The 26,745-nt window shown below is 47.4% G+C and overlaps 1 protein-coding gene across 5 annotated transcripts in view; it reads left to right on the top strand.

The window, feature by feature from the left end:
- haus8 (HAUS augmin like complex subunit 8) overlaps window positions 1-24,298 on the top strand; it is a 108,959-nt gene extending 84,661 nt beyond the window's left edge. For all 5 annotated transcript variants that reach the window (XM_072482194.1, XM_072482195.1, XM_072482192.1 and 2 more), the window contains 3 exons: window positions 3,842-3,983; window positions 9,476-9,608; window positions 23,611-24,298. In XM_072482194.1, the coding sequence (XP_072338295.1) occupies window positions 3,842-3,983; window positions 9,476-9,608; window positions 23,611-23,731 (396 nt within the window). In that variant the 3' untranslated portion in view covers window positions 23,732-24,298. The remainder of the gene's footprint in view (window positions 1-3,841; window positions 3,984-9,475; window positions 9,609-23,610) is intronic.
- The last annotated feature ends 2,447 nt before the right edge of the window (window positions 24,299-26,745 follow it).

The following is a 26,745-nucleotide window of genomic DNA, read 5'->3' as shown; positions in this document are numbered from 1 at the left end:
ATTGAGGACTGTGTGCCCGGAGTGATTTAATGAAGATCAGACGGGGTTTGTGAAGGGCAGGCAGTTGAATACGAATGTGCGGAGGCTCCTGAATGTGAGCATGATGCCCTCGGAGGGGGGCGCAGAAGTGGTAGCGGCAATGGATGCGGAGAAAGCCTTTGATCGGGTGGAGTGGGAGTACCTGTGGAAAGTGTTAGGCAGATTTGGGGTTGCAGAGGAATTTATAGGGTGGGTCAAATTGTTGTACCAGGCCCCGGTCGCGAGTGTATCGACGAACCGGCTGCGGTCGGAGTACTTTAGATTATATCGAGGAACGAGGCAGGGGTGCCCCCTGTCCCCCCCCTGCTGTTTGCCCTGGCGATCAAGCAGCTGGCCATGGCATTGAGGGAGTAGAGAAACTGGAGGGGGCTGGTTCGGGCGGGCGGGGGTGGGGGGGGGGGGGAGCATCGTGTCTCATTGTACGCAGATTACCTCCTGTATATTGCGGATCCGGTGGAGGGGATGGGGGAGGTCATGCAGATTTTTGGAGACTTTTCGGGGTATAAGCTGAATGTTGGAAAAAGCGAGCTTTTTGTGATACATGCGAGGGGCCAGGAAAAGAGATTGGGAGAGCTACCGCTCAAGATGGTGGGGAGGAGCTTTCGTTACTTGGGCATCCAGGTGGCTAAGAGCTGGGGGGTCTTGCACAAGCTCAATTGTGGTGCATCAGATGGAGGAGGACTTTAGGAGGTGGCATGCTGCCGCTTTCCCTGACGGGCAGGGTGCAGTCCGTAAAGATGACGGTCCTCCCTCGGTTCTTGTTCGTCTTCCAGTGCCTGCCCATGCTCATCCCCAAGTCCTTTTTCAAGTGGGTAAATAGGAGTATTACGGGATTTGTGTGGGCAAACAAGACCCTGCGGATTAAGAGACTGTTCTTGGAGCGCAGTCCGGGGGTGGGGGGGGGGCGGGTTTGGCGCTGCCAAACTTTTGCAGCTACTATTGGGCAGCGAATGTATCTATGAGTCGGAAATGGGTAATGGAGAGAGAGGGGGTGCTTAGAAACGGTTGGAAGCGGCGTCTTGTAAAGATACTAGCTTGGGGGCACCGATAACGGCACCGTTGCTGCTTTCGCGGTATACCACGAGCCCGGTGGTGGCGGCGACATTGAGGATCTGGGGGCAGTGGAGACGGCACAGTGGGGGAGGTAGGGGCCTCAGTCTGGACACCGATACGGAACAATCACAGGTTCGTTCCGGGTAAAATAGACGGTGGGTTCCTAAGCTGCCACAGGGCGGGTATCAAAAGGATGGGGGACTTGTTTATCGATGGGACTTTTGCTAGACTGAGGGAGCTGGAGGAGAAATTTGGGTTGCCCCCAGGGAATACTTTTAGGTAAATGCAGGTTTGGGCATTCGTGAAAAAGCAGATGGGGGAATTTCCATTGTTATCTGCCCGGAGGATACAGGACAGGCTCGGTCATGTGGGTAGGGTCGGCAAGGTATCGGACATGTATCAGGAGCTGCAGGAGGCCTCGGTGGAAGAGCTGAAGGGCAAGTGGAAGGAGGAGCTGGGCAAGGAGCTGGATGAGGGCCTGTGGGCTGACGCCCTGGGCAGGGTCAATTCCTCCTCCACTTGCGTCAGGCTAGCCTGATTCAGTTTAAGCTGGTGCACGGGTGCATATGACAGTGGCGAGAATGAGTAAGTTCTTTGGGGTGGAGGACAGGTGTGTGAGGTGCTCAGGGAGCCCAGCAAATCATGTCCCTATGTTCTGGGCATGCCCGGCACTTACAAGATTTTGGAAAGGCTTTGCGAAGGCTATGTCCAAGGGCTTGACACTCGGGTAAAACCGAGCTGGGGGATAGTGATATTTGGTGTATCAGACGATCCGGGAGTGCAGGAGTAGAAAGAGGCCGGAGTTCTGGCCTTTGCCTCCTTGGTAGCCCGGAGAAGGCTGTTGTTATTGTGGAGGGACGCAAAACCCCCAAGTGTAGAGGCTTGGGTCAATGACATGGCTGGGTTTCTCAGGTTGGAGAGGATAAAGTTTGCCTTGCGAGAGTCCTTGCAGGGGTTCTCCAGGCGGTGGCAACCGTTCCTTGACTTTCTCGCGGAAAGGTGGAGGTCAGCAGCAGCAGCAAACCAGAGGGAGGAGGAGGGAGGGGGGGTTGGTGGACTGACTGAATTTGTAAAGGGCCGATGCCCCACCTTGTTTTGTTGAATTGTTAATTTGTTAAATGGTTAAGTTTTTTTGTTTTATTGCTATGTTTTCTTTTCATTGTTTTTCTTTTTGTAGTGGCTTGTAAAAATTATTGAAACATTTTGAATAAAAAATTTATTTAAAAAAAAGAGAAGAACATAGTTCGGGAGTGAGGATTAAATGACAGTTGTCAACGCTTCCTCTAACATCTTTGCATTCCACTATAAAGCTGAGGTAGGGATGTTGGGGATTGGTAGGAGGAAGAGTTTTACTTGTATAAACCCCCTACTTCATCCAATATGAAAGTGGAAGCATATTGAAGAAGCAATTGACTGCAAGCAACCCAGTGCTGTTTTATGAGCATTCTTCTCCGTGCAATAAAGGTGGCAACAAAGCAAATAGTGTGTCAAACTTTTAAGAAGCATTAACAATGGAAGAGAGTTGAGGAGGAAGAGGATGAGATTCTAAGACGAGGATGTAAAACAAATTTTGTTGTGAGTCTGATTCGATATCCTGGCTCTTGACATGGGCTGCATTTGGCAAAAGTTATTAAAATGGAAATGGGTAAGACATAGAGCTTCTGAAATTTAGATTGCATTTTTCAAACATTTCCATTATAGCCATAGGTATTTAAATGACTTTTGGTAACTTAATTTTCTTATTTTACATTGCTGCCAACAAAGTGATACATTCAATTTGTGCCCATGGCCAGTAAAAACAAACTTAATTTGCTGACTTGTGTGTATAAATTTGCTTACTACTATGGTACTTCAGTCGACATTTAGTTGTTTTGTTTTATTCATGCAGATATTGGAATGTAACCTTCAGGTTGCTTTGCTACCAGGCAAATCCATTAAGCATTGTGCATAAGTTAGAATAAAGAGTATTGCTTATTTATTGAATACTTGTATTAATATACGTTCAAATTTACCCGTTGTGGCTCAAGCTTCAGTGTACCTGGAGTGGGTTTTGCCTTGCCTGGGACTCTTGCATAGTTTGATTTGAGACCTATCTGTTTTACAAGACTAGAGTTGAAACACCCATCCTGTCTTTTATGTAATAATAATCTTTATTGTCACAAGTAGGCTTACGTTAACAGTAGGCTGAAGTTACTGTGAAAAGCCCCTGGTCTCCACATTCCGGTGCCTGTTCAGGTACACGGAGTGAGAAATCATAATGTCCAATTCGCCTAACAAGCACTTCTTTCGGGACTGGTGGGAGGAAACCGGAGCACCTGGACGAAACCCACGCAGACATGGGGAGAACGTACAGACTCTGCACAGACAGTGACCCAAGCCGGGAATCAAACTTGGGAACCTTTCACTGTGAAGCAACAGTGCTAACCACTGCTACCGTACCGCCCATCAATAATAATTGGAATGAAGCATTGCTTTGAGCCCCTGACTACAGGTTCTATGTTGAACAAGCCTGTTATAAAATTAAGTGGTGGGGTGGGGGGAAAGAAAGAGTAGTTGGGGAAAAGGTTTGCAAATGTTGTGGAGTCAGCTACACTTTTTTTTTTTTTTGTTGTTAAATTTTGACACTTCCATAATCTGCGTGCATTCATTAGTTTTGCAACTCCTATATTGCTGCAGAATTTGAGCTTATTGTAATTGTAGTTTTTGCACTCAGCTTTGTAATTATGGATTCAATTCATTCTGATTGCAGTTGGAGCATTTACAACCTGTGGTGGCATCTAACCAGCAGTTCGAAATTCAGTACAGATCCTTTGGTCAGGCTCTTGATACAACGAGGCACGGCCTTCAAATGAAGAACATTTCCACATCCGAGGACCTGAGGCAGAATTTGGGTAGGTTTAAGTCCTTGGACAAGTTTGCCTTTTGATGTAGGGGATGCAATAATTTTGGATTTGGATTCTCTGAAGATCAAGTTATCAATGCAGAGTGCAACTCTGCAAAGCAACCTCGAAGATGCCAAGTTTGATCCTTAGTTTGTACTGAGCTAGGTGACTTCATCTGGAGAGACACATGGAGGTACTACAATTGATTCAATTGATTTTGGCGCACTTGTATTTCTTCTCCCTTTCCTATTTGATTTCATGGGATCCCTGCTGGAAAGTGGATGCACATGAATGGCAGCGATGTATACCATGGTCAAATAGTTTACTGAGACTCAATATGCCCCAATAGTAAAATATCCACTTGACGGAGTTACCTGTTGGTTCCCATGGTAGAAGGTTTTCGGACAGCGGAAATCAAAGGAGGCTATATCGAGGGCATAATTCTCCGTTTCTGTGGCTAAGTGCCAACGCTGGCGTGGGACCGGTGGTGTTTCACGACTGGCAAATCGGGGCGGACCCCTCACTGATTCCGGTACCGGTGAGGGGTTAGCACCGGTACGTGACGTGAAACGCCCGCGGATCGTGCAGAAAACGGCTGGAGAAGGGGCGGTCCCGGGCCACGCATGCAGATGGCTGACGACCTCCACAGCCGACACGCCGGCTCAGACCACACTTGGCCCGCGCTGTCGAGAACTCGGCCCTTCAGGACCATCGCGGTGGGCTGGCCAATGACGCAATTTTGGAAAGGGCGGAGCATGGCAGACCGGCGTCAAACCGGCCCTGATTTTGGTGTCCGGGCCCATTCTCCGCCCGATCGCCGAACACTACTTCGGCGTCGGGCTATGGAGAATCCCGCCCCAAGTCATTTGATACTCGGAAAGGGAAAATTGATTTTGTAGCATGCAACATTTCTGTTGAACAATTGGAGTTTGGAATCTCTTATTTCATGCTGCATGAAGGTAGAGAGAACTTTACAGTTTCATTTTGCACAGGGGATGCCTTAACGTTTTTTGTTGTTGTTATACATTCATGGGATGTGGATGACAGTGGCTGGGCCAGCATTTATTGACCATCCCTAATTTCCTTTGAACTGACTGGCTTCATGGGTCATAGTCAATTGCATTACTATGGATCTTTGTGTAAGGCCACGAAGGAGTCCCCACCGAGTAGTTCAAAGAAACTTAGCTTATTTACAATAACTATTATATACATCACACGGTAGATCTCAACTGGGTCTGCCTTGTCAGTGCCAAAGTGGCCGACTTTATGTACAATACAACAATACATTGTTTAGATCCCCCTCCCCGGCCTCCTTAACAGGGGAGGTCATAATCTGCAAGGTTCACTTGTTAATTATTTCCACCCCATAGGTCCTTTGTTAAAAATGATTTTATTGCCATTTCATTTATTATAGGTGAGTTTTAGCTTCATGTCGTACCATCTTCCAGTTGCGTCACTTCTACCCGAGGTTGTAAATAGTTTACATTACTTGCTGTAAAAGTGTTCAAAATTTACATTAGTGTTATCAAGCATATACAGAAAACAATGGGGGGGAAAAACATAGCAATAAAAAAAGAATGATAAATAAAATAGAAAACATGAAATAAACCAGTGAGCTAAAACAAACACACTATGGCAAAAACAGGTCTTTTTACGTTGTATTGACTGGCTTCAGTACAAATGTAGACAGAGATGGCTTCATTTTCTGAGCCCTCTTTTAATTCTTTGCACTTCTTGAGCCCACCTACATTGCACCTGCGCCCCTCGGTAGGTGGGGTGGATTTCCCCTTTTCCTTTTAGTGGCATGGGTTCTTCACCCCCTCAATTGGGGAAAAAAAAGCATTGGGTGCTCTAAATTTTTTTTTTTTTTAAAGTTCCTCAGAGAGACCACCTTTCGTGCAACTGCCCAGTTCATGGCTGCCACTGGAGGTCTCCCCCTGTAAGATCCTTGTGGGTTATAACAGATCCAGAGTCACATGTAGAGCAGACCAGGTAAGGACAGCAAATTTCCCCCACTAAAGAAAATTAATCGACCAGATGGGTTTTTACAACCATCGACGATGCTTTTGTGGTCAACATTTCACCATTTGTCGCGGTGGCATTCGAACTCGGGTCCCCAGGGTCTCTGAATTATTAGTCCAGTGACAATACCACTATGCCATCACCTCCCCAAATAGGTTCTGTTAATTTTTCTTTCAGATCATTACTCCTGAGCAGAACACAAATTGAATAGAGGAAAGGTGGCTACATGCTTGCTGAAGTTAACAACACCAAAGTTGTCTGTACTGTTCCTATGGCAGTGATAAACATAGAAAATAGGAGCAGGCGGTGCTTTGTTGCACCCCTGTCCAGTTGTGTCACGTCCTCCCGTACAGATGATGCTGATTCACATTGGAGTTCAGTAACAAATGTAATTTTCTTCACTTATGATGTTTGTTAGTGGAATGTTGAGAACTATTGGGGCACTCCATTGTAATTCAGTTCATTATTAGCCTTCCCTCTGAATCTTTTGATGTTCACTTTTCATTTATGGATGGTTAGGTTATGATCAGGACAATTATCTACTCCGACAAACCTGTCTACTTCCACACTAGGTATTTAACTTGATCAACTGAACCAGTGAGAGATCTTTGTAATACTGCACATGTTATTTTTCTTTACTATGAGGTAGGATGCGCAACAGGTAATAAACTGCAGAAATGATTTTTCTTTTTAAAAAAAACATTTTATTAAGGCATTTATGATTTTATAACAACTACAAATGTAAACATAACTCAGTAAATAGTCCCGCCCCAGCCAACATCCATTCCCAGCCGACATGGCTTACACCCACAGTTCCCCAGTCCCCCCTCCTCCACTTGCTGAACTCGCCTAAACTAAACTATCTCTCCCCTAGCCCCCCCCCCCCCCCTTATTGTATCTGCTAACAGTTTAATTTTCCACAAAGAAGTTGATAAATGGCTGCCACCTCTGGATGAACCCTAACATTGATCCTCTTGGCGAACTTGATTTGCTCAAGCCCGAGAAACTCAGCCATGTCACTAACCCATACCCTCTATTTCGGGGGCTCCGAGCCCGCCCCTCCACGGCAATAAGATCCTTCTCCAGGCTTCCAAGGAGGCAACGGCCAAAATGGCAGCCTCACTTGCCCCCTGGACTTCCGGGTATTCTGACACTGCAAAAATCGCCACCTTTTGACTGGGTGCCACCCTTTTCTTTAGTACCGTGGACATGACATCAGAAAATCCCTGCCAGAATCACCTAAGCTTCAGACATGCCCAAAATATGTGGACATAATTTGCGGGCCCTCCCGCACACCGCCTACATCTGTTCCTCCCACCCCTCCTAAAAACCTTCTTCTCCGGGCCACCGTCATGTTTGCCCAGTGAACCACCTTAAATTGTATCATGATGAGGATGTGTTGACTCTACTCAGAGCATCCTCCCACAGACCTGCCATCAGCTCCTTATCCAGCTCATCCTCCCACTTACGCTTTACCTCCCCTATCTGGGTTCCCTCCCACTCCATGAGCTCTTTATAAATTTCTGAGACCTTCTCCTCCCCCACTCCCATTTTCAAAAACTACCTTATCCTGTATCCCCTTGGGCGGTAGAAGAGGAAAGGTCGAAATCTGCCTTCGTACAAAGTCCCTCACCTGCAGATAGCAAAACACATTCCCTCCTGGCAGTTCAAACTCCTCCTCCAAAGAAGGAAAGCTCCCATCAACAAACAGGTCCCCCAGCCTCTCAATCCCCGCCCCCCCCCTGAACACCACCGTCACCGGGCACCTTCACGTCTCTCTTTCCCCCCCCCGGGCCCCGCTGCAACAGCACCTTCCTTAATCATGGGGTTTTACCCACCCATACAAACCCAGGGATCACCGCATGACCCTCTTTTTAAAAAAAAAAGCAAGCTTTTGGGATTAAAAATAGGGAGACACTGGAAAATATATAAAAATCTCGGGAATACCGACATCTTTTACAGTCTGTACCCTCCCCGCCACTGACAGCGAAATGAATTTATTGCTATTTGACGAGTGGGAGGAGGAGAAGAGAACTGCACTGACTTTCATTAAATGTGCCTCCACTGGGCTGACTCATGGAATAGACTTGGCTCAGGAAGTCTGGTTTCCTCTACGGCTTTTTGGATGCATTGATTTTAATTTGACACCAGTGAAAAAGCATATAAATTTTACCTTGATGCAAAGCTACATTATATTAATGCTGGATCTTCTTGCCATCTTAAACTGTGTTCATTTATTTTATTTTTTGTAGTTGGAGGGTAATACATCATAAGCAGCTTTATTAGGTTTTAAACTTCTTTTATGAGGTACTTATTATTTGTCAATGCCAAGCAATAGATAGATGGTCAGTTATCAGCTCCTGCCAGTGGAGCTGCAAGGACATACAAGTGGTGTGCGCTGACTTTCTGAAGCTCCTTCTCTTCCTCATCACATGGGAGGCCTACATCTGTCCTCATTTGTATTTCGGATGCATACTCATGTTGGGGTATACCATACTATTTGAATGCGCATTATAGCTTAGTATTACTTCAGTCCTGTGTCTCTGCCTCAATCTTGGGATAATTTTTCTTCTGCACTAAAATAATAATGTTTCAATTCCCACATTGCTGAATAAGATTGCGAATTAAGTGCTTCAGTGGGGACAGTTTTGAGCTGTGGCCCTGTTCCCAGTTTGAGCTGGGAGCTCCTTTCATGTACTTTTTCACATACAGGCCACTTTTTACATAGATACATAGAAGATAGGAGCAGGAGGAGGCCTTTTGGTCCTTCGAGCCTGCTCCGCCATGTATCACGATCATGGCTGATTGTTTAACTCAATATCCTAATCCTGCTTTCTCCCCATAACCTTTGATCCCATTCGCCCCAAGTACTATATCCAGCCGCTCCTTGAATATATTTAATGTTTTAGCATCAACTACTTCCTGTGGTAATGAATTCGACAGGCTCACCCATACTTTGGGTGAAGAAATGTTTCCTCATCTCTGTTTGAAATGGTTTACCCTGAATCGTCAGACTGTGCCCCCTGGTTCTGGACACACCCACCATCGGGAACTTCTTCCCTGCATCTACCCTGTTTAGTCCCGATTAATCTTGGTTTCATCTGCATTTTAACTCGAGGACAAAATGTATCTGACCTAATGCACCACAGAATATCCTGGAGCTTTTTGACAGGAATGTAGATGCCATTCTAACATTGTAGCAGGTAGTTTGTGAATTGACCGTTTTGGTTTGCTGGATTAATTGCAGAAGATGTTGGGCTGTGCATTCCACCTGTATATGAAAATACAATTCGCACAAATTACTTAATGGTGTGAATGCAGCTTAAAAACTAATTTTCCCAAGGACCAGGGGAGGAACGTCGCTGAGTAACCAGTTGTTTACTCACCAGGAAAGCGAATCAAAGATTCCTTTTCTTGGGCTCTCATCTTTATTGGTAGTTTTGTCTTTTGAGACATTTACACCGACATTCTCTTTACAGAGGAGTTGAAAATTCATCTGAAGTCAACACATCAACTGTTGGATGGACGTGGACTCCAATCAGACGGAAGTAATTCAAAAGCTGAAATTGAGCTTCGAGAGGCTGCTGCAAAGACTGAAACACAGATGAAGAGGTATTGGTGCACAATCGCGGTCAAAAATTTAGATTGGAGTTCTTTATCTGTGGCGTTGTCTGCTCTGCCTATTTGGTTCAATTTTATATTTTCTCTGACTTTGCGAATCATAGGATCTTGTTAAATTTTACTTTAGTGACTTTCATCCCAGTTTTCTTCTAAAGAAATGTGTCTGTGTGTATAGGTAAATATGAATGTGCATATTTGTAAGATATGGTGTAAGCATGACATAATTTCAATCACTAATCGGGCTGAAAGAATTGACCATGTCAGTCACTGCTAGCCTCAGAAACACGGGAAAGATATTGGACTTTATTCAGAAACTAGCCACCTTGCGAATTCTTGGGAAGGGAATAATTTACAAATAAATGTGTTTTGCAACACGGTAGCACAGCGCCAGGGTCCCAGGTTCGATTCCCACTTGGGTCACTGTCTGTGCGGAGTCTGCACGTTCTTCCTGTGTCTGCGTGGGTTTCCTCCGGGTGCTCTAGTTTCCTCCAAACAAGTCCCAAAAGATGTGCTTGTTAGGTGAATTGGACATTCTGAATTCTCCCTCCGTGTACCCAAAATGTGGCGTCTAGGGGCTTTTCACAGTAACTTCATTGCACTGTTAATGTAAGCCTACTTGTGACAATAATAAAGATTATTATAACGGCAAAGGCACTACAGATCTTGGATTATGCAGAATTTTAATTATTACTAAGTGACTTGCAGTGAGTATAAAAACTCAATTTTTCTGAAATAAAATCAGGATTTTTAACGATTTTTGGCGGTCACATATCATGAATTCATTATGTTTGAAAGTTGAAACCCAGAGCCTTACTAATATAATTTCCCTCTTATTTTATTTCTAAAGTAGTAGAGCTAACCACTCGGTCTCTTTCAGTTAAGTAAGTTTTGCTCAGTTGCTAACATTCTCGCTTGTGAGTCAGGAAAATGATGGATTCAAGTTACACTACGCGCACACTTGGGTATGTAATCAGAGCTCACACTTCAGCGCCATGCTGCAGAAATGCTCCATGGTTGGAGTTGCCATCTTTCGAATGGAGCGTTAAACAATGTTAAAGAATCCACAGGGAGCATACATTATTCCCAATATTGCTGCTTAAACCAACAGCAAATCATTTGTATGTTCATGTTGTATGTTCATTCACATTGTCTGTGGAGCCAAAGCATTTTTAATGTATTCTTTCATGGGACATGGATGTCATTGGCGAGACCAGCATTAGTTGACTATCCCTAATTACTCTTTTTTAAAAAAATAATTATGTTTATTCAAATTTTTCCAACAAAACTTTTAACAAACAAGCCCCCCCCCCCCCCCCCCCCCCCCCCCAATAACAAAAAGAAGAAAGAACACAAACACCACCATCAAAAATAATAAACTACCTATACATTGGGTTTCTCCCGCATACATGACCACCCCCGCCCCCCCCCATATGACATTCAAGAGAACCCTTGGGGGAACCCCCCCCCCCCCCCAAACCCCCCACCCGGTTGCTGTTGCTGCTGACCTCCTCCTAGCGCTCCGCGGGATAGTCTAGGAACAGTTGCCATCGCCTGAAGAACCCCTGCACAGACCCTCGTATGGCAAACTTTATCCTCTCCAGCTTAATGAACTCTGCCATGTCATTTATCCAGGCTTCCACACTGGGGGGGGCTTCGCGTCCTTCCATAATAACAAGATCCTCCGCCGGGCTACCAGGGACGCAAAGGCCAAGATACCGGCCTCTTTCGCCTCCTGCACTCCCGGCTCGTCCGTTACCCCAAATAATGCCAACCCCCAACTCGGCTTGACCTGGACTTTCACCACCTTGGACATAGTCCTGGCAAGACCCCTCCAAAACCCCTCCAGTGCCGGGCACGACCAGAACATGTGGACGTGATTTGCCGGACTCCCCGAGCACCTCCCACACCTGTCCTCCACCCCAAAGAACCTACTCATCCTCGCCCCTGTCATATGCGCTCTGTGAACAACCTTGAATTGTATTAGGCTGAGCCTGGTGCAAGAGGAGGAAGAATTAACCCTACTCAGGGCATCAGCCCACAGACCCACATCAATCTCCTCCCCAAACTCCTTCTCCCACTTGCCCTTTAGCTACTCTACCGAAACCTCCTCCTCTTCTTTCATCTCTTGATAGATCGCCAAAACCTTGCCTTCTCCGACCCATACACCCAAAATCACTCTGTCCCGAATCCTCTGTGCCAGGAGCAACGGGAATTCCCTCACCTGCTGCCTCACAAACGCCCTCACTTGCATATACCTGAACGCATTTCCCGGGGGTAACCCAAACTTCTCCTCCAGTGACCCTAGGCTCGCAAACGTCCCATCTATAAACGGGTCCCCCATTCTTCTGATCTCTGCCCGATGCCAGCTCCGAAACCCCCCATCCATCCTTCCTGGGACGAACCGATGGTTCTCCCGAATCGGGGACCAAACCGAGGCTCCCATCTCGCCCCTATGCCAACTCCACTGCCCCCAGATCTTCAACCTTGCCGCCACCACCGGACTCGTGGTGTACCTTGTCGGCGAGAGCAGCAGCGGTGCCGTCACGAGCGCCCTCAGGCTCGTGCCCCTGCAGGATGCCATCTCCAACCTCTTCCACGGCGCCCCCTCTCCCTCTATTATCCACTTACGGATCATCGCCACGTTGGCTGCCAAATAGTAGCCGGACAGATTCGGCAGTGCCAGCCCTCCCTGTCCCTGCTACGCTCCAGCAACACCCTCTTTACCCTCGGGGTCTTATTTGCCCACACAAAACCCATGATGCTCCTACCTACCCATTTTAAAAAAGGCCTTGGTAATCACAATGGGAAGGCACTGGAACACAAAGAGAAACCTCGGGAGGACCATCATTTTAACCGAACCCTGCCCGCTAGCGAGAGTGGCAGCACATCCCATCTTTTGAAATCCTCTTCCATCTGCTCCACCAACCGTGTCAAATTGAGCTTGTGCAGGGCCCCCCAGCTCCCAGCCACCTGGATCCCCAAGTACCGAAAGTTCCTTTCCGCCCTCTTCAATGGTAGGTCGTCTATCCCCCTTCCCTGGTCCCCTGGATGCACCACAAAGAGCTCACTTTTCCCTACTTTGAGCTTATAGTCCAAGAAGTCCCCAAATTCCCTTAGGATCCGCATGACCTCCACCATCCCCTCCACTGGATCTGCCATGTACAGCAACAGGTCGTCCGCATACAGCGACACCCGATGTTCCTCTCCCCCTTGGACCAACCCCCTCCATTTCCTGGACTCCCTTAGTGCCATGGCCAAAGGCTCAATTGCCAATGCAAACAACAAGGGGGACGGGTCACCCCTGCCTCGTCCCTCGGTACAGCCGAAAGTGCTCCGACCTCCGCCGATTCGTAGCCACACTCGCCACCGGGGCTCTATATAGGAGCCTGACCCAACTGATAAACCCCTCCCCGAACCCAAACCTCCGCAGCACTTCCCAAAGATACTCCCACTCCACCCGGTAGAAGGCCTTCTCCGCGTCCGTAGCTGCCACTACCTCCGCCTCTCCCTCCACCGATGGCATCATAATCACGTTGAGGAGCCTCCGCACATTAGTGTTTAGCTGCCTGCCCTTTACAAATCCCGTCTGGTCCTCATGAATCACCCCAGGGACACAGTCCTCAATTCTCGTAGCCAGCACTTTTGCCAGCAACTTAGCATCCACATTGAGGAGCGAGATCAGTCTATATGACCCACATTGCAGCGGGTCTTTCTCCCACTTCAGAATCAGTGAGATCAGTGCCCCGGACATTGTCGGGGGCAGGGTCCCCCTCTCCCTTGCCTCATTGAAAGTTCTCACTAACAACGGGCCTAGCAGGTCCACATATTTCCGATAAAACTCGACCGGGAACCCATCTGGCCCCGGGGCCTTCCCCGCCTGCATGTTCCCCAATCCTTTAACCAGCTCCTCCAACCCAATTGGCGCCCCTAAACCAGCCACCTCCTGCTCCTCCACCCTCGGGAACCTCAGTTGATCCAAAAACCGTCGCATCCCCTCTTCCCCCGTTGGGGGCTCAGATCTGTACAGCTCCTCATAGAAGTCCTTAAATATCTCATTTACTCTCACCGCACTCCACACCGTATTCCCCCTGCTATCCTTAACTCCACCTATCTCCCTCACTGCCACCCTCTTACGGAGCTGGTGTGCCAGCATCCGGCTCGCCTTCTCCCCATACTCGTACGTCGCCCCCTGTGCTTTCCTCCACTGTGCCTCTGCTTTCCCTGTGGTCAACAGGTCTAACTCCGTCTGGAGGCTTCGCCGCTCCCTAAGTAGTCCCTCCTCGGGGGCCTCTGCAAATCTCCTGTCCACCCTCAAGATCTCCCCCACCAACCTCTCCCTGCCCTCTCTCTTCTCCCCGTGGGCCCTAATGGAGATTAACTCTCCCCTGACCACTGCCTTCAACGCCTCCAAGACTACCCCCACCTGCACCTCTCCATTGTTATTGGCCTCCAAGTATCTCTCAATGCACCCCCGCACCCTGCCGCACACCTCCTCATCCGCCAGTAATCCCACATCAAGACGCCACAGTGGGCGCTGGTCCCTCTCCTCTCCTAACTCCAGCTCCACCCAGTGCGGGGCCGTGGTCTGAGATAGCTATGGCCGAATACTCCGTTCCTTCCACTTTCGGGATTAGCGCCCTACTCAAAACAAAAAAAATCTATCCGGGAGTAGGCTCTATGTACATGGGAAAAGAATGAGAATTCCCTGGCCAAGGGCATAGCAAACCTCCACGGATCCACTCACCCCATCTGGTCCATAAACCCCCTAAGCACCTTGGCCGCAGCCGGCCTCTTCCCCGTCTTGGATCTGGAGCGATCTAATGCTGGACCCAGCACCGTGTTGAAATCCCCCCCCCATTATCAAGCTTCCTACCTCCAGGTCCGGAATCCGACCCAGCATGCACTTCATAAATCCGGCATCATCCCAGTTCGGGGTGTATACGTTTACCAGTACCACCCACAGCCCCTGCAACCTACCGCTCACCACCACGTATCGACCCCCATTATCCACTACAATATTTTTGGCCTCAAACGACACCCGCTTCCCCACCAGTATTGCAACCCCTCTGTTCTTCGCATCCAGCCCCGAATGGAATACCTGTCCTACCCATCCCTTTCTCAACCTGACCTGGTCTGCCACCTTCAAATGTGTCTCCTGAAGCATGACCACGTCTGCCTTCAGTCCCTTTAAGTGCACGAACACTCTGGCCCTCTTAACCGGCCCATTCAGGCCCCTCACATTCCAAGTTATCGGCCGGATTGGGGAGGCTTCTCACCCCCCTCCCCTGCCGACTAGCCGTCTCCTTTTCTGGGCCAGTCACGTGCCCGCGCCTCCCGCACCCTCCGGTCCCCCAGATGGCGGACCCCTGCCCATACCGCCTCTCCTATTTCCAGTTCCCCATTGGCCAATGCAGCAGCAACCCTAGGCCTCCCCCGCTAGATCGATATCTAGCTCTTTTGCTCCCCCCATAACACTCCCGTAAGTCAGCTGACTCCTGCTGACCCCGGCCTCTCCCGCCTTCCCATCGACCCCCCCCTCACAGTGTGGGAATCCCCCCTCCCCCTCCTCCCTAGCAGTCAGTGTGCGCTCCTCCGACCCCCACCGCCGTCCTTCCCTAGTGCGGGAAAAAGCCCGCACTTTCCTGAGCCGGCCCCGCCCCCTCTGGCGCAGCTCCTTTTGCGGCCTTATCTCAATTCCCCCATCCACGGGCCTCCCCTCCCTCCAACACCGGCGCCTACACTCTCCCACAGTCTCCCCATCAAATCCCTTCATCCATCCCCATCCAGCACCCAACCAGGGGAACATTCCCTACACGTAGTTAAAACCATATATACAGCAGACATCCCCCCCCCCCCCCCCCCCCCCCCCCCACACAACCACAGAACCTCAATTTGACCCAACTTTTCAGTATGTATAAAGCTCCAAGCCTCCTCGGGCGTTTTTAAATAGTGGTGCCAATCTTGGAATGTGACCCACAATCGCGCTGGCTGCAGCATACCGAACTTCACCCCCTTCTGATGGAGCACTGCCTTGGCCCGATTAAAGCCAGCTCTCTTCTTGGCCACCTCTGCACTCCAGTCCTGGTAGATTCGGATCTCCGTGTTCTCCCACCTGCTGCTCCGCTCTTTCTTGGCCCATCTCAGGACGCGCACTCTATCCATAAAGCGGTGAAACCTCACCACAACAGCCCTTGGCGGCTCGTTGGCCTTGGGTCTCCTTGCCAGGACCCGATGAGCCCCATCTAGCTCCAGGGGCCTCGGGAAAGCTCCCGCGCCCATCAGCGAATTGAACATCGTGCTCACATATGCCCCGGTATTGGGCCCCTCAACTCCTTCAGGGAGACCCAGAATCCGAAGATTCTTCCTCCTCGACCTATTCTCCAGGTCCTCAAATTTTTCCGCCCACCTCTTGTGCAGCGCCTCGTGTGCCTCCACCTTCACCGCCAGGCCCAAGATCTCATCCTCATTCTCCGGGGCTTTCTGCCGCACCTCCCGGATCGCCCGCCCTCTGGGTCTACACTAGCTTCTCAATCGCTGCCTTCATTGGCGGCAGCATTTCTGCCTTCAGCTCCTCAAAGCAGCGTTTAAGAAACTCCTGCGACCACTGCGCCCATGCTGCTTGGTCTCCACCCGCTGCCATCTTGCTCTTTCTCCCTCTCACTTTTCGCTGCTCCAAGATCTCTTTTTTCACCGCTCCACTCCTGGTCCAATCCATATACTGTCGGGGGGACCTTGCTGTCACCTTCCCACACTGGAAGCCGTCGAACAAGTGCTGTTGGGGCCCCTCTGGAGAGCCCTAAAGTCCGTTCCCGGCGGGAGCTGCCGAACGTGCGACCTATTCAGGCATGGCCGCAACCGGAAGTCTCATCCCTAATTACTCTTGAGCTGAGTGGCTTGCTAGGCTATTTTCGAGGACAGTTAAGAGTCAAGCACATTAATATGAATCTGGAGTCGCATGTGGGCCACACTAGGCAGATTTCCTTCCCTACAGGACATTAGTGAACCAGATGGATTTTTATGACAATTAATGGTGGTGCCATGTGCTCATACCAGCTTTATATTCCAGATTTGTTAATTGAATAAGCAAATGAGGAAGATTTTAAAGAGGAGGATTAGCTTTTGTAGTTGTACTAATTTAATTTGAATGCTAGGGATTTGGGGGAAAAGCTCATTCTTGAAGTCTTATTTAATTTTTTTTTTTTTTAAAGGTGCAAAAGAAATCCTGGTATTCCTAGTGATGTCCAGGGAAATTTCTCCCCCTTTCCCGAACTTCTCTTCTCCTCCAGAGTCCTGTGCATCAGTGATGAGTAACAAATTGCAAAATTGAATGCCTGAGTTAGAGGGAACATAGGACCATACTTAATTTCTGTCCAACCTAGCACTTGATTGAAAAATATAAATTGTGGTAGCGCTTACTTTATATGACCAACTAATTTAAGACTTATTCAGTCCAGTGAGTTGGTCATATAAAGTGGGTTAATTTTAATCAAAACATTTCACATCACCATTGTTTTTGATATCAAACGTTAATAAATCAGGAAAATGGTGGTTAGCCCAATAGCCATTTGACACTTGGATTTTATATTGTTACATAATTTAATTGCAAACCTTGGGGCTCATTGACCTTGAAAGGAGTACGTACATACTAATTTGGAGCAGGATTAGGTGGTTCAACCCCCGCCATTCAGTAAAATCATGGCTGCTCTGATTGTAGCTTCAACCCCACATTTCTGCCGACCCCTGATAACCTTTCACCCCCTCATTAATCAAGCACCTATATAACTCTGCCTTAAAAATATTCAAAGACCCTGCTTCCAAATTAGTCACAAGAGTATAGTAATCGGTGTAGCAAAGCTCATCCAGAACACAGCTTAAACAGTTGATCACGATGGTACTGACTCAATAGATAAAATTCAGATTTGGAGCTAATGCTAGGAAATGGGAATCATAGTTTGGGGGGGGGGGGGGGTAGTGTTGGCAAAAGCCTTGGACTCACTAAAGGAATAGGAATAGTTGAAAGCTGTGTGAGAAAGTAAAGGTTATTCTGAGCAAATGACCTGGAACAGCCTTTCTATTCTATATTTTCTCATTCCTTATCTATCATTCCTCATCTATCACCTAATAATGTTATAGTTCTTATTCATTACTGGCGCTGAATCTTAATGACAGTCATGTTTTAAAAAAATCAAAGCTGGTTGTTGTTGTTTTCCGCACTCATTACCCCTTTTGCTTGCATGCTTGTGAATTGTGTCTGCCACATAATCCTTAGCAGGGATGTCCATATAATGCAAAACAATCATTTTAAATTAGACTTGATATATAAATTCTAATGCTGAAGGACGATTTCCCCGCTGCTGCCTCTTAACAGTATAATACACCAGCCCTTTATTAAATTTCTCCATCTCTGTACCTTAATGAAAATGTTGGGAACTTGTGAGCAATTTATTTGTTTTTCTGAAAATCTGATCATCTAGATTTTCATTATCTCACTGGTGATTTCATAGTTAGTGAGCGTGTACTGTAGTGATAAATACATGAAATGGGTTTTATACATATTAACATATCTCATAACTGCAAAGTATAATTGCACCGTTTGAAGTGATATTGGAGTGACTCTTGGCATTCTTATTGATTCCATTTTAAAACTAATATTTGGATTTTTAATTTTGGCTACAAACCTAATGTGCTGGAAACTGTACAAGGTGATCGATGGAATATGATGTATGCTCCATTTATGTCACTGACCCTAATTTACTTAAAGCTTTATACATGATGAGTTAAGACCAAAAAACCTTTGTTGTGTACCCTATTCTGAGAGCTCCAGCCTCATCCATACAATGGGTGATGGGGAAGATGGGCAATAATGACCATGAAAGACTGGCCTTTTATACTGATTAAGAACAACCTGACTCCCTCAGAGCCAGGTGTTGAGTTTGTTCCATTATGCCTGTGTACTGCCATTTATTTTTTTACTTATTTATTTTAAAAATAAATTTAGAGTACCCAATTCTCTCTCTTTCCGATTTCGGGGCAATTTAGCGTGGCCAATTCGCCTACCTGCACATCTTTGGGTTGTGGGGGTGAGACCCACGCAGACACGGGGAGAATGTGCAAGCTCCACACGGACAGTGACCTGGGGCCAGGACCAAACCCAGGTCCTTGACACCATGAGGCAGCAGTGCGAACCACTATGCCACCGTGCTGCCCCATATACTGCTTTTTAAAGATGGGAGGAGAGAAAAACCCAAAGCATTATGCATGTACATTTAAATAATGTGCAGAACCAGTTCATGGAGAACTATTTTAATGGGTAGGAGAACTGGTTGTTCTGCCCCCTCCATTCTTCACATAAAAGTGCTTTAGTCCACCATGGAACAGTTAGCATCGAGTTGGGCATGTCTGTGGCCTCATACCTCGTGTTGAAACTTGAACTTGTGCTGGTTTGATCGGTTATGCCATGTGTATTTTATATTCCCACACAGTGTAACTGGCCTTTAAGGCGTTTCCTGTATTGATCAATTTGACTTTGCTTCTACAGTGAAATTTGCCAAAGACTGTTTTATGTATAGCGACTTTGAGACTTGGTATCCAGAATAACTGGTTGACATTGATGCCAACAATCTACTAATGAACCCAAACTGCCTGTAGTTCTTCCCAAAGATGGTTGTTAAAGACTAGATTAACTGCTTCCAAGCAAAATGAATTGAATTGTGACACTGAAGCTGTGATTTTATCGTCACATTGTGGCACGGTACCGATAAATGAGATCAGCTCTTCGGATTTTATGAAAGGGATAACAAAGTGGTGTATAAGAGATGCGTCCATACTGAGAATCACAACTGAGGTATATAAATTAACTATTTCCTTGATTTTAGGTAGGGCATCTGTATCAGTGATGTATGTTGGCTGTCTCTAACCAGATACCATCTAATCACTGTTCCTGGAAAAGTATGCATGTTGTGGACAGGACTGGCCTGTGTCAGTTTGGTTCCCAGATGCCAATTCCTGGAGGAACTGTATTTCCTGGAGTTAAATATTGGATGGACTTGCATTCTTTGCCCCCTATCCCACATCTGTAATGATTCCATTGCCTAGGCAGGCCATTTCCTCTACAGCACATTTTATGCAGCAAAGCCTTCCTTGACATTTCATGGAGCAGTACATCAGACAAAAAATGATACCAAGCCAAAGGAGGGGCTATTAAATTTGAGGAGAAGCTTGGTCAGAAGATCTCTTTTAAAAAAATAAAAAAAAAAGCATTGAAGGCAAAGAACATCTTGGTTTAAAACTGATCCAAGACCTAATCCTCTCCACCGTAAAGACCACTCACTTTCACCTCGCATAGGTCTAGCTGCTGCTGGAACCCTCCTAGTCCCCTCCAGACTTGACTATTCCAATGCCCACCTGACCAGACTCCAACCCATAAAGATGGGATTTCCCCTATCCTATCCTGGTCCCAAACATGTCAACTTCAGGATTCTTATCCTAATTTTTCAAAATGCTTTTCTAGCCTTGCCGTCTCCCTATCTCTGAAACTTCTTCAAAACCCTAAAACCCTTTGAGAACTCTTGTTTTCCATCTCCCGATCCTTGTACTTTCCCCAATCACCTTTTCTGACTATTGGAGGGAGTGTTTTCAGACAACTAGGCTCCAAGCACTAGAATTCCCTCAAATTATTCAGCAAGATCTGACCAAGCTTCTCCTCACACTTCATGTCCCTTCCTTTGGCTTGATATCAATGTTTGCCTGATTACTGTTCTGTAAAATGTCACGGGAGGCTTTGCTGCGCAAAAGGTGCTGAGGACGAAATGGCGTGAGTTGGCCACTCGGCCCCTTGAACCTGCTTGGCCATTTGTCCAGAGCATGGCTGATTTTCTACCTCTGCCATTTTTCTTAAACCATCCCTGAACGCCTTGAGATCTTTAATATCTAGAAATCTATCAATACATGTCTTGAATAGTCTCAATAACTGACTGAGTCTCCATAGCTATCTGAGGTAGACAATTCCAAATGTTCATCAGCCTCGAGAGTGTAGAAATTCCTCCTCATCTCAGCACTAAGTGGCCTCTCTAAATTGAAACTATGTCCTCCTGGCTCTCTGCTCACCAGCCAGGAAACATCCTTCCTGTATCTACCCTCTCTAGTCCTTTAAGAATTTTGTATGGTTCAATGAGACCTCATCCTTCTAAACACTGGAGAATGCAGACCCAGTCTCGTCAAAGGGCAATCCACCAGTCTGGTGAACCCTCATTGGACTCCCTCCATGTCGAGTTTATCCTTCATTCGACAAGGATACCAAAACTGTGCACTTTACTCCACAGAACATACAGTGCAGAAGGAGGCCATTCGGCCCATCGAGTCTGCACCGACCCACTTAAGCCCTGAATTCCACCCTATCCCCGTAACCCAATAACCCCTCCTAACCTTTTTAGGTCACTATGGACAATTTATCATGGCTAATCCACCTAACCTGCATGTCTTTGGACTGTGGGAGGAAACCGGAGCACCCGGAGAAAACCCATGCAGACACAGGGAGAACGTGCAGACTCCGCACAGAGTGACCCAGCAGGGAATCGAACCTGGGACCCTGGTGCTGTGAAGCCAGAGTGCTAGCCACTTGTGCTGCCCAGGTGTCGTCTATGCAATTTCAGCAGCACTGCTTTACTGTATCATGGAATCATAGAATTTACAGTGCAGAAGGAGGCCATTCGGCATAGTCTGCACCGGCCCTTGGAAAGAGCACCCTACTTAAGCCCACAACTCCACCCTATCCCAGTAACCCCATCTAATCTTTTTGGATACGGAGGGCAATTTAGAATGGCCAATTCACCTAACCTGCACATCTTTGCACTCGAGTCCCCCTTGCAATGAAGCTCAACATATCATTTACCTTCCTAATTGCTTGCTGCACCTGCCTTTAGCTTTCAGTAACTAATGAACAAGAACATCCAGGTCCCTTTGGACATCAACACTTTCCAATCCCTCACCATTTAAGAAGTACTCTGCATTTCTATTTTTCCTGCCAACTTCACATCTTTCCATATTATATTCCATCTGCCATGTTCTTGCCCACTCACTTAGCCTGTCTAAATACCGTCTAAATACCTTTGAAGCCTCTTTGAATCCTCCTCACGGTTTATATTCCCACCTTGTTTGTGCGAACTTGGCCACGTCCAAATCACCGATCTAGATTGTGAGTAGCTCGGGTGTAAGGACGGAATTTTGCGATACCCCACTAGTTACAGACTGCCAGCTTGATCACCATGCCAGTATATTATCCCCCATCAGAATCACACAAAAGTACAATGCAGAAAAGGCCCTTCGGCCCATCGAGTCTGCACCGCCTCATGAAAGGCACCTGATCTGCCAATTCTAATCCCATTTGCCAGCATTTGGCCCATAGCCTCGAATGTTCAGGCGTGCCAAGTGCTCATCCAGGTACTTTTAATGGATGTGAGGCAACCCGCCTCTACCATCCTTCCGGGCAGTGTGTTCCTGACAGTCAAGATCCTCTGGGTAAAAAGGTTTTTCGTCAAATCCCCCCTGAACCTCCCATTTACTCTAATTGTTTTTATCAATCTCTTGTGTGGGGTCATATTGAAAACCTTCTGAATATGCAAATACCCCACATCCCTGGTTCTCACATATCTATTCTGTTAGTTACATTCTGAATAAACTCCCAACAGTTTTGTCAAACATGATTTTGTTTTCATAAATACAGGTTTTCTCCATTTCCTACCATTATTTTCTTAAGTATCAAGTTATCACATCCTTTATATTAGATTCTCGCATTTTCTCTACTGCTGATGTCAGGCTAACCGATCTGTGGTTACCCACCTTATCTCCCTCTTTTTAAAAAAAAAAATAGCACAGTGGTTAGCACTGTTGCTTCACAACGCCAGGGTCCCAGGTTTGATTCCCGGCTTGGGTCACTGTCTGTGCGGAGTCTGCACGTTCTCCCTGTGCCTGTGTGGGTTTCCTGCGGGTGCTCCGGTTTCCTCCCACAAGTCCCAAAAGACGTGCTTGTTGGGCGAATTGGACATTCTGAATTCTCCCTCTGTGTACCCAAACAGGCACTGGAGTGTGGCGACTAGGGGATTTTCACAGTAACTTCATTGCAGTGTTAATGTAAGCCTACTTGTGACAATAAAGATCATCATTATTATTATTATAAATAGTGGGTTTCATTTGCTATCATCCAATCTGCAGGAACCATGTCAGAATCTATTTTTGGAAGATAACTGCCAATGTATCCACTATCTCAACAGCCACAGGTTCAATTCACTGTCTGTGCAGAACCTGCACGTTCTCCCCGTGTGTGCATGGGTTTCCTCCGGGTGCTCCGGTTTCCTCCCACAGTCCAGAGATGCGCAGGTTCGGTGGATTGGGCATGGTAAATTGCCCTTGGTGTCCAAAAAGGTCAAGTGGGGTTACTGGGTTACGGGGATAGCGTGGAGATGTAGGCTTGAGTAGGGTTCTCTTTCAAACGGCCAGTGCAGACTCGGGCCAAATGGCCTTCTGCACTGTAAATTATATGATTCTGCGAGTTTCCCCCCCCCCCACTCAATCGACTGACCTGACCATGCTTGTTATTCTTCAGCTTCTTGTACAAGTTGCTGGAGGATAGCCAGTGTTTGTGAAACCTTATCCCTCAATGTGGCTCGCTCTTCAGGAGCGAAGAGAATGGGAGAACATTAAAGGGAAAAGATGCGGCCAAGCTACTTTATAAAAACCTTGTTGATATAAATGAGGTGCGATACCAGCAATATTGAAACTGTTTCATTTGCTGCGTACTAAAGTTCTAGCCACCTGAATATGTTGGAAGTCCTTGATCCATCCACTGCTACAATACAGGGTGAATGCTTTTCTGAGTCATCAGCTCTCTGCTTGTGGGAAGATGTTAAAATTCTTTAGCTAGATGCTAATCTAAACCTATATCTATCTTTTTATCCTACTGGATTTCTTTAAACAAAACGTTTTTTTACTTTCACAGTTACTTCGGGAAAATTGAAGAAGTGGCTTCTTACATCAGCAGAGAGACTGCTCTTATACATCAAGAGTTGGATGAAGAAGACTTGGGGATGAAAGTATCAGCAAAGGGAATCTTCATCTAGACTGTGCCCCTTTTTTTATAAATAGCATTTCCTATACGTAAAATAAAATCTTCTCGTGTCACATTTATTGATCAATTGCATGAATAACATTTCCATTTTTTGTATATATTAATTTAAGGTGAGCGTTGTACAGAATATTAATCTGCGTAATAGTTGGCACTGTGATGTACAGTAACATGTAGTTTTGCCTTAGTTTGTATCTCAGAGAAAAGGAGGTTTGGTGATTTTTCCCTTGGGCTAGGAGAGGAAACCTCACAGGGGAGCCTCCTTGTGATAATACTCCGATGGATTGGATTATCCGAGTTGCCCCTGTTTTGGCAATGCTACATGTCTCGAGGAGGCAATGTGAACTGAAGCAATGAGTTTTTCATTTTATAAAAACAATTGTATTTTTCAGGCATCATGTTTCACCTCTTCAAGGATCTCTTTTGTGATATTTTTAACTGAACTTCTGAGATTAATCGCCGGTTAGCACCAGACGTTCAGCCAAATGAAAGTTCATGTACTCTCATCCGTGAGTTCCACAAATGCATTTCCTTTTTTTTTAATAAACATTTTATTGAAGTACTTTTGGTATTGTTGTAACAACAAAATAAACAATGTACATGAAACTACAAACATAGTGCAAAAGCCGTCTCCCTTCCTTCCAGGTCCCACCTTTATTAACCCCCCTACTCTAAGCTAAACTAACCCCCCCCCCCCCCCCTTCTGCTGCTGATTAATTTTCCGCGAAGCAGTCGACGAACGGTTGCCACCTCCGGGCGAACCCTAACAGTGACCCTCTCAAGGCAAACTTTATTTTCTCCAAACAGAGAAAGCTAGCCATGCCCGATAGCCAGGTCTCCGACTTTGGGGGCTTTGAGTCCCTCCCAGCTGATAGTATCCGTCTCCAGGCTACCAGGGAAGCAAAGGCCAGAACGTCTGCCTCTTTCTCCTCCTGGATTCCCGGGTCTTCCGACACCCCAAAAACCGCCACCTCTGGATTCAGAGCCACCCTTATTAACACCGTGGACATGACATCTGCAAACCCCTGCCAAAATCCCCTAAGCTTCGGACACCCCCAGAACATGTGGACATGGTTCGCTGGTCCTCCCACACATTTTGCACACCTGTCTTCCACCCCAAAGAATCTGCTCATCCGGGCCACTGTCATGTGAGCCCGATGAACGACCTTGAATTGTATCAGGCTGAGCCTGGCACATGTTGCGGACGCGTTCTACTCAACGTGTCTGCCCATAGACCATCCTCTATCTCTCCTCCCAGCTCCTCCTCCCACTTGCGCCTCCTCTGACCCCATAAGTTCCTTGTAAATGTCAGAGATGCTCCCTTCTCCTACCCACCCTCTGGAAACTACCCTGTCCTGAATCCCCTTGGCGGTGGGAGCGGGAAGGTTGACACCTGTTTACGTAGGAAGTCCCGCACCTGCAGATTCCTGAATTTGTTTCCCCTCGCCAACCCAAACTTTTCCTCCAGGCCCTCCTACTCGGAAAGCTCCCCTCGATAAACATGTCCCCCATCCTCTCAATTCTTGCTCTCCGCCATGTCCGGAACCACCCCCCCCATCCATACTTCCCGGGGCAAACCGGTGATTATTACAGATTGGAGACCAGACCGATGCTCCCTCTGCTCCCACATGTCTCCTCCACTGCCCCCAGACTCTCGGGGCTGCCAAGACCACGGGGCTGGTGGAATACCGTGCCGACAGGAACGGCAGAGGCGCAGTTACCAACGCCCCCAGACTGTCCTTGCATGAAGCCGCCCTCCGTATGCCCCCATGCCGATCTCCTCCCCCACCACCCACTTCCTGATCATGGCTATATTTGCCGCCCAGTAATAGTTACTAAAATTTGGCAGCGCCAACCCGCCCTCTCCCCGACTCCGCTCAAGCATTACCTTCCTTACCCGCGGGGTCTTGCCCGCCCAAATGAAGTCAGTGATCACTTTGTTGACCCGTTTAAAAAAGGACCGTGGAATAAAGATGGGGGGACACTGAAATACAAACAGGAATCTCGGGAGGACCATCATCTTTACCGTCTGCACCCTCCCAGCCAGTGACAACGGAAGCACGTCCAATCTCCGAAAATCGTCCTTCATTTGGTCTACTAGTTGGGCCAGATTTAATTTATGCAGCCGGTCCCATTCCCGCGCCACTTGAATGCCTAGGTACCTAATGCTTCCCCCTACTAATCTAAACGGCAGCTCCCCCAATCGCCTCTCCTGTCCCCTTGCCTGGACTGCAAACATCTCACACTTCCCCATATTTAGCTTCTACCCTGAAAACTGGCCAAATTCCCCTAGAATCCTCATGATTTCTTCCATCCCCCCCATTGGGTCCGATGCATACAGAAGCAGGTCGTCTGCATAGAACGGGACTCTGCTTTCCCCCCCCCCCCCCCCCCCCCCCCCCCCAGCCCCTTGAGGTTCTCAGAACAATTGCCAATGGCTCTATAGCTAGCGTGAAAAACAATGGGGAGAGGGGGAATCCCTGTCTCGTCCCCTGATGCAGCCTAAAGTAATCTGATGTTGTCCTATTCGTCCATACGCTTGCCACAGGAGCCTGATACAGCAACCTGACACAGTCAATAAAGTCCCGCCCAAATCCGAACCGTCCCAGTACTTCCCACAGATAATCCCTACCTTCCGGGGGCATCATGATCATGTTTAACAATCTTCTTACATTGGCCACCAACTGCTGACCCTTAACAGATCCCGTCTGGTCCTCCCAAATAACGTACAGAACACAATCGTCAATCCTGGAGGACAAAATTTTGGCCAGCAATTTGGCATCCACATTCAACAGGGATATCAGCCTGTAGGACCCACACAGCTCCAGGTTCTTGTCCCGCTTCAGCATCAGCGAAATCGTGGCCTGTGACATCATGGGAGGCAGCACCCCTCTCTCCCTTGCCTCATTGAACATCCTCATCAACACCAGCCCTAATATCCCAGAGAACTTTTTGTAAAACTCCACTGGGTACCCGTCCGGCCCCAGGACTTTACCCAACTGCATGGCC

Source organism: Scyliorhinus torazame, chromosome 18 (genome assembly GCF_047496885.1).
Source record: "Scyliorhinus torazame isolate Kashiwa2021f chromosome 18, sScyTor2.1, whole genome shotgun sequence".
Lineage (NCBI taxonomy): Eukaryota > Metazoa > Chordata > Chondrichthyes > Carcharhiniformes > Scyliorhinidae > Scyliorhinus > Scyliorhinus torazame.
The sequence above is the reverse complement of the archived record's forward strand: the minus strand, read 5'-3'. Positions and strand labels throughout refer to the sequence as shown.